The sequence below is a fragment of the Vidua macroura genome, chromosome 13, assembly GCF_024509145.1.
Source record: "Vidua macroura isolate BioBank_ID:100142 chromosome 13, ASM2450914v1, whole genome shotgun sequence".
In the NCBI taxonomy this organism is placed as follows: domain Eukaryota; kingdom Metazoa; phylum Chordata; class Aves; order Passeriformes; family Viduidae; genus Vidua; species Vidua macroura.
In genome coordinates this window covers 11,932,577-11,940,989 of record NC_071583.1, presented here as the reverse complement: position 1 = coordinate 11,940,989, position 8,413 = coordinate 11,932,577, and the positions used below count along the sequence as shown (strand labels likewise).

General features: G+C 49.5%; 1 protein-coding gene across 2 annotated transcripts; it reads left to right on the top strand.

Moving 5' to 3' along the window:
• The first annotated feature begins 240 nt into the window (after positions 1-240).
• RPN1 (ribophorin I) lies at positions 241-7,799 on the top strand. Of its 2 annotated transcripts, XM_053989435.1 has the most exons (11): positions 241-561; positions 1,172-1,236; positions 2,442-2,748; positions 2,996-3,205; positions 4,164-4,356; positions 4,685-4,784; positions 5,058-5,196; positions 5,369-5,488; positions 5,945-6,190; positions 7,209-7,413; positions 7,518-7,799. In XM_053989435.1, the coding sequence occupies exons 1-10, from the start codon at positions 334-336 to the stop codon at positions 7,389-7,391; spliced, it is 1,791 nt and encodes a 596-aa protein (XP_053845410.1). In that variant the 5' UTR covers positions 241-333; the 3' UTR covers positions 7,392-7,413; positions 7,518-7,799. The 2 variants fall into 2 exon arrangements, with proteins under 2 accessions (XP_053845410.1, XP_053845409.1); XM_053989434.1 differs by having other exon boundaries at positions 242-561; positions 7,209-7,799.
• The last annotated feature ends 614 nt before the right edge of the window (positions 7,800-8,413 follow it).

Genomic DNA, 8,413 nt, shown 5'->3' with positions numbered 1-8,413 from the left:
CAAACAAGCAACGCTTGACCGGCCCCGAGGCCTGCCCAGGCCTGGGAGCTCAGCAAGGGCAGGGGCCCAGCACACCCAAGCTCGCCGATAGCGCCGGGCGCCGGGAAGCGCCGGAACTGGGCGAAGCCGAAACCACCCCCGGGGCTCTGGAAGAGCCCGCCCAGCTTCTCTCCTCAGGCACCGCGGAAGGCGGGGAGGAGCGGGGCCGGACCTCCAGCGCCGGTGGGCGCCGCCATCGCGCGCCTCCTCCCCCACCGGGCGCCGCCATCTTGTGCCGTGCCCGTACAGCGCGGGCGCCGCCATCTTGTACCCTCCCCGCGCGGTGTGCCGGCCATGGCGGGGCTGCTGTGCCGCCTGCTGCTCCTCTGCCTGGCGGCCGCCGGGGCCGGCGCCAATCTAGTGCTGGAGGAGGTGCGGCGCTCGCTGGACCTCAGCACGCACCTGGCCAAGATCTCGGCTGAGCTCAGCCTCGCCAATGCGCCGGGCGGCGCGGCCGCCTCCACCTTCCTGCTGGCGCTGGAGCCCGGGCTGGAGCCCCGCCTGGCCCACCTGGGCGTGCAGGTGAGCGCGGGGAGCGGGCACCGAGCGCCGCGCCCGGGGAAGCCGCGGGCGCTGCCCGGCCCCGCGCCCGAAGGGACACGTCGGCACTGCCGGGCCCTCAGCGCCGCTCCCGGATCCCGCAGCCGGCCGGGAACGGGGGGTGTGTGTCGCGGGGTGAGGGCGGAGGTGGGAGGCGATGAGGGGGGCGATTCACACCGTCACGGCTGGACGGGGGTCGCCGCCAGCACGGACGGAGCAGGGCTGGCAGCCCCAGGCAGCCCCACGGACGGGGGGCCCGGCCCTTACCCACAGGAGGGGCGGAGGAGCAGTACGGTAATACTTCTGTCCTAGCCCCAGAAGTACTGTCACTTTAGATAAACTCTAAATACAGCAGAGAGAGGTACATGCAGTGTTCTATAGTATATCTATATACAGAGTTCTCTAGTATACCTTGACAGGTGAAGCCGTATTGCTTGTGGCCTGCTCACTCCCCAGTCACAAGGGAAATCACAAAAGCATTTAATCAATATTCTCATTTGTGCAACTTACGGTGACTGTGCCAGCTTGGGAACCAGGCTGAGGGAACATGGGAACACACAGCACACTGATGCCGTATGTTGTTTGGGAGCAGGTGAAAGGTGAGGAAGAGGAGGAGAACGCCTTGGAAGTTAAAGAGACCAAAGTTAAGGGCAGAAGGTGAGTATCACCCTCTAAGGCGAATGCCTAGTGTTGTGCATGGGGAGTTCATAATTGTCCTCACAGTGAAGCAGAGAACCCCCCAGTTCCACGCACCTAGATATCACGAGTGTTTTCTTCCTCAGTTGTGCTCAGTCTCTTGTACTCAGTGCCTTGAGTAGTGCTCTGGCCCCCTGGGACACCAGGTGAGAGAAGTATTTGGTCATGCTCTTATGCATTACTCCATTCTGAGCTCTCAGACAGTTGGCAGTGGTGACTACAGAGAGTTTAGTGCCCTGTGGCAGTGTGTAGAGTGCCACAGAGTGCTGGGTACTGTGGCCCAGTGCAGGCTCTTCCTGCTGCCAGGAGAGAGGATGCTGCTGTTTGTATCAGGCTCTGTACTGCCAAGCTTGGAATATTATGTAGGTGCTGCAGGCAGGTGTTTTCTGAGCCATGAGAGCTGAGAGGTGAGTGGTGCCTGTAAAGTGACTCAAAAGCACAGTGCAGGTGGGTTTGAAGAGTACAGTAGCTGTGGAGTTAAGTTGCCAGGGTAGACCTTGGCTTCTGACATGGCTGGATGTCTCAAATGATGATCCTGCCCTTGGGCCACCAGGCATGACAAAGTATGTTTGCTTCTGGCATCACCTTAGTCTGTCCAGTCCAAATCCTTACAGATTCGGTGGAGTCTCAATCCATTCTGTAGAACCTCAGTCCAAAATCTTGTTCCCATTCTGGCCATTCCTTAATTTCAGATCCTGTGGGCAAAAATCTGAGAATGAACAGACTTTGTGGGTACAAGTGCTTAAGATGTTTGTGATTTGTCTTCTGAACTTGTGCCCATGGTTCCTTTGATGCAGATCATTCCTGTCATCTGGAGAAGAATGGAAAAAAACTCTTGCTGAAGCTTTATAAATGCAGGATTAGGGAGGGGTATGTCACCATTCCTCTTCCCAAAAGGGAACTAGGTGTTTTTTTGTGAAGCAAAGACTGTAACTGTGCCTGGACACAGTTCAGCCTGTGCTGCTTCCCCAGCACAGTAATCACACATCATACCTGCTGGGACAAGACATCTCTATGTCTTGGAGGAGCAAGTAAAATACCTGCCCAAATCACACATTACACACGTGATACATGGTCGCCTGTCTGCAAGGGATGTTGCAGTGGGTGGATCGGAATACTCTCTCAAGGGAGATCCCACGTAACTTACCTGTTCTTCTCCCTTCCAGTGGGAAGTTCTTCTCAGTAAAGCTGCCATCTCCTTTGGCCCCAGGAGCCAAGGTCCGTGTCTCTGTTGAAATGGTTTTCACACACGTCTTGCAGCCCTATCCCACCCACATCACCCAAAGTGAGAAGCAGTTTGTGGTCTTTGAAGGAAATCACTATTTTTACTCACCGTACGTCACCAAGACTCAAACAACCCGTGTCAAATTGGCCTCCAGGAATGTGGAGAGTTACACCAAGCTGGGCAACCCTTCCCGCACTGAGGACACGATTGAATATGGCCCCTTCAAGGACATCCCTCCATACAGCCAGGTAAACTTCTGTGCAAAGGGTTTGTGGCTCTGCAGAGAGCATCTTCCAGACATGGAAGATGTGTCTCAGAGGCTGGAGAGTGGGAAGCAGAGGCTTTCATGCAGAAATCACAGCTGTGAGTTAAACTGTGTGCCAGGAACACGTGCATCTGCTAGGGACGGTTCTCTGTGGCACGTGTAGTGGATCATTGTGAGGGGAGCTTGCTACTTACTTTAGCTCTGACAGTTAATCTTTTTTCCCTCGTTAGGACACTCTGAAGGTGCACTATGAAAATAACAGTCCCTTCCTGACCATCACCAGCATGACACGAGTCATTGAGGTGTCTCACTGGGGTAACATTGCGGTTGAAGAGACGGTTGATTTAAAGCACACAGGAGCAGTGCTGAAAGGGCCTTTCTCCAGATACGACTACCAGAGACAGCCAGACAGTGGAATCTCTTCTGTCAAGTCTTTTAAGGTTGACATTTTGCACATGTATTTTTATAACAGTGACTTCCCCTCTTCTTAGATCCCCAGACAAAAAAAATCTTGTGGTTGTCCTTTGCCTTTTATTTGATAACCATACCCCATTAATATGGGAATATTAAAACTCTGGTCTATTTCCAGAGAAAGCTTCTGCTGGATAGGAATAGCTTTTGGAAGCAGCATTAGGGGTTATACACTCTATTGCATTTGCTGGTCCAGTAGACTGCATGTACTGGGGCATGTAGTGTTTCTCCACACTCCCACCCCTCCAATCACAGGGACCCTCTAAATCCCTTACCTCTATATTGAGATTTCTGCTTTGGGTTTTCCACTGTCCAAGGACCGTTCATTCTGTCCCCACCCCCTTATTTTCAGAGTTGTCTCTCTGTCATATCCTCATCATGTTGAACAGTATTAATTGGAAACTCACCCATTCATTCCTTGCTCACAAAGCACTCAACAAGAATTAAAGCTGTGGCTCTGCTAGCCAGATGTATAAAGTATTATGTGTTCTCATCTGAACCAAAACCTTTCTCACTGCTTGTAGTCTCCAGGATTGATTGTTGTAATTCTCTAGGGTGGTGCTGCCAAACAGAAATCTCATTTTGCTGAGTGTAAAGCTAGCAAGCCCAGTCAGCTAGGGCAGCAAGTTGGAGTGAAAAGGGAATTGCTGTCCTGGTGAGCATGATGATCCCTTGCTGTCTGGGGAGTTTGAAACTCGGCTGGAGAAAGCACATTCATTTGGAGGCCAAGTGATTTTAGTGCTGGCAGCCACTTGTGGGATTGCTTATAATAGCACAATTTTACCACTCAGTGCAACTGAATGGCCATTTTGTCATGTCTCACGTGGGAGCACAGTTTCTCAATGCTTACCAGCCTTTATTGGTTTTGCCAGTTTCAGTGCAAATAACTCCCCTCTGATGCACTCACTGCTGCTTCTCTCCATACAGACCATTCTCCCAGCTGCTGCTCAGGACGTCTATTACAGAGATGAAATTGGGAACATCTCCACCAGCCACCTTCTTGTCCTGGATGACTCTGTGGAGATGGAGATCCGTCCCCGATTCCCGCTTTTTGGGGGCTGGAAAACCCATTACATCATTGGCTATAACCTGCCAAGCTATGAATACCTCTACAATCTTGGTGGGTGCCTGAGGGGGAAGGGCATACAAAAACATCCTCCTGTGTGTTTAGAGGCAGTTGCTGTACAGAAAAGAATTGAAAGCTGTGGTACACAGGACCTTAGCAACAACAGTTGCCAGCTATTTTTTCTAGAATATGCAAATCCACCTTTTTTGTGCTTCCTTCAGGTTTTTGTAGACATCTGGTTAAAATATATCTGAGTGAGCTAGTGCCCCCTGCTGCACAATTATCCATGCAAATTCTGCTCCTGCCTCAAGTGGAAGCTGAGTTTCAGGGCTGTCCCTTTTTCTCTGAGGAACTGTAACCACTCTCTGCTCTGCACTTTCAGGTGATCAGTATGCCTTGAAGATGAGGTTTGTTGACCACGTGTTTGATGAGCAAGTTACAGACTCTCTGACTGTCAAGATTGTCCTGCCAGAAGGAGCCAAGTAAGTGTGATTCCTTCTGGCTTGTTACTGCAGACAGTGCTGTGTTGGTGGCACTTCTCCAGTCTGCTCTAATGGCCTGAGGACAGTGAATCAAAACCATGACTGTGCATATGGAGGAGATCTTGGAACACAGCTTTCCTTCCTTGTAGAGAGAGCATTGTTTAAACTCCATAATTTACCTTGTGCTAGAGGCTACAATTGCCCAGACAAGTCTTGGGTTACATCATCTCAAACACCATAGAGTCATATGGGACTGTCTGGTTTTATCCACAGGAATATCCATGTGGACAGCCCCTATGAAATCAATCGTGCCTCGGACGAGCTTCACTACACATATCTGGACACTTTTGGACGTCCCGTTATTGTGGCACACAAGAGCAACCTGGTGGAGCAGCACATCCAGGACATCGTGGTGAGTGTGGCCTCTGAGCAGTTGTGCCTCCTCTGAATTCAGCAGCTCGGTCAAAACACCTAAGAAATAAACACTTACTGGACTGCTCGGGTGGTTCTGCTGCTGCCTGAGGAGAGGAGTAAACCCTGCAGTAACATGGAGCACTGCTTAGTGTTTGGAACTTCTCTTGTAGGTTCATTACACCTTCAACAAAATCCTGATGCTGCAAGAGCCTCTCTTGGTAGTCGGAGCCTTTTACATCTTGTTCTTCACTGTGATCGTCTATGTCAGGCTGGATTTCTCCATCACCAAGGTCTGTATGATGAAGAGCCCTGTGGGAATGTAAGCAGATTTTGTTGATTTTTTATGCCAGTAATTCTTGCTGAACATTCCTGCCATTCTAATATTTACTGATTGTTTGAAATTCTGGTTTTGTTCAACCTGAGCACTGGTACTCCTGTAGGGCTGATCTGGTGTCATAAAGCTAACTAGAGTTTTGCTTGCTGCATAAAAAGGAGTCCCCCTGAGAAGAAGGGATGTCTGCAGTTCTTCCTCTGCAGTGTTCTCACTGTTAAACTATTTGTTGGGCTGGACTGAGTGCTGGAAGGTGCTTCCCCTAATCAGCACTTGCACCATTCACCTAATTACTGTCAGTTGACTTAATTGGAGAGGGAACAGTTTTTATAACAGCCCTGTGTCAGATTGCAGGCATGGCTTGATGCAGGTCAAAGATACAACTGCTTTGATCTTCCCTGCTGTCCTCTTGCAGGATCCAGCTGCTGAAGCCAGGATGAAGGTTGCCTGCATCACAGAGCAGGTGCTTACTCTGGTGAACAAGAGGCTTGGGCTGTACCGTCACTTTGATGAAGCAGTGAATAAATACAAGCAGTCGCGGGACATCTCCACCCTGAACAGTGGCAAAAAGTCTTTGGAGATGGAGCACAAGGCCCTGACAAATGAAATAGCCTCTCTGCAGTCTAAACTGAAGACAGAAGGCTCTGACTTATGTGATAAAGTAAGAAATTAAAATTTATTTTATATGCTCTTCTGTTCTTGGCTCTGTCAAGTATTCTGCAGGAGTTTTAATTGGGGGTTTCTGCAGCAAGTCTATGTTGGGTTTTTTCATCTGAAAATGGCTTGATCTCTGCAAGGGTGTGTGAAAACTGTTATTTTTGCAGTAATCTCAGTTATGCAGCCATGTAAGTGTTGCTGGTAAACAGCTGCTTGTGCTGTTTCTTAACCAGCCCTTGAACCAGCTGCATTTGTACAGGTTAATGTTTTTGTAAAACAATCCTGATGCTTCTCATTGAGCTCATGGCAGTGACAGACACTTCAGCAAAAAATGGAAACTATCAACAAATTAACAGTTCTGACTCTACTACTCACACCAGTCGACCCAAAATCTTCTCCCTCATCTCTTATTTTCTTGCACATTTACATTTGGTGCTGACAGAATTTTGGTAACATGATGCTCCTCTGGGGGTGTTTTGCTCTACCACGTTGAAAACCGTGGCACAGTGAGCACACACCCACTGTCCTTTCCTTCAATGTATTTTAACACTTGCCTGAAAAAAACACTTAACCCCAAGTGAAGGACACTTTAGTCTCTAAGGTCCATTTAGCCAATAGCCACCTGGTTAATCTGTTATTTAACTCAACGAGTAGCTCTGTCATTGCAGACCTACCACTCACACACCATTAACTGTAGGGATACAGCTTCCAGCTGCCAGAGCTGTGATTTAGCTTGAAGCCTTTAAAATCCATCATTAAATACTCTTTAACAGTCTCTTGCTAGTATGGCTCCTGGGTCCTTGGAGGCTCTTTTATCTGCACTCCTTAGTTAGCCATTTATGGAATATTCCTCATAATGTGATGGTTCAGGAAGCAACATTGAGGGATCGGAGATATTTCTACTTAGCAAAAGATGAAGTCAGTGCTATCATCTGCCATCTCTTCTATTCCAGCTTCACTGTAGGGATTGTTTTGTTCTGTTTTGTCTCCTCTAATGCTCCCTGGGTTTGTCACCCTACCAGGTAAGTGAGATTCAGAAGCTGGATGGCCAAGTAAAGGAGCTGGTGCTGAAGTCGTCGGTAGAGGCGGAGCGGCTGGTGGCAGGCAAGCTCAAGAAGGACACGTACATCGAGAACGAGAAGATGCATTCCAACAAGCGCCAGGACCTGGTCTCCAAAATCGACAACATCCTTGATGCGCTGTAACTCTGCTTTAGCAACTGCAGAGGTACGAAGGGAGATGAGAGTGATACACTTCGAGCCAAAACTCATTCCCAGCAAAATTAGGGGAAAGGTTGATGTGGAATGTCTGAAAGTGCATTTTGTTTTTAGATTTTTCTATAGAGCCTGTCTGCTCGGCAGCACATGCTGCGCAAGGAACCGAGCCATCGTGTTTGGCTGGGTAATGGGATTTCTTTACCAGAGGTGAGACTCAGCCAAGTTATGAAACATCTCCTGCTTTTGGTTTGCCCTGTGTAGATGTGTTCTGAGTAAACGCACACAAGGAGCCAGTCGGAGCACAGGCACGTTTATGGTAAAGCTGAATGTCTCAGCTCTGGAAAGAATAAAAGATACCTTTGTTCTACTTTGAAATAAAACAGTCACTGCCGTGCATCTACATGTTGTGCCAGGCTGGGGGGAGGTGGAGGGGTTGGGTGGCCCCATCCTGCCCATGGCCAGGCAGTGCAGTTCCCTGTGGAACAGAGTTCAGCCCTGACCACTCCTGCCTCCTGTGTGCTCTGAAGTCAGAGCTCTGCCACCTCACATAGCCCTGACCCAGACAGGGGAGAAGGCCAAGCCCTTGTTCCCCAGTGCATGCACCTACACCCTTACAGGGGGAAAACAACAGAACCCCTCCTGCCATCCTCTTACTGTGTGCTGCATGTGATAAAAATCCCTGCATCGCTTGTGCTGCCCATGTAGGTCCTTACTCACACTTAGATACCTTGGCGGATGTATGCTATCACCTGCTAATATCAGTCTCCTTAGATTTTTTTCCTGTGTATCTTTGCCTTGATTTACTGTTGAATACCCCAGATGTGGCTGTAGGGACAGCAATATGGTTCTCCCCTACTGCCTTTGCCTGGCATAGTTGTTTAGAGATCCTCATACAGGAAAAAACAGAAGGGCAGAAGGGGCTGTGTGTCTGTTTGCCCTGAACAGCAGGTGGTGGCAGCTGCCCCTGAGTGGCTGTTTGTGCAGGGCAAGGGTGGTAAGTGGTGTGTAGC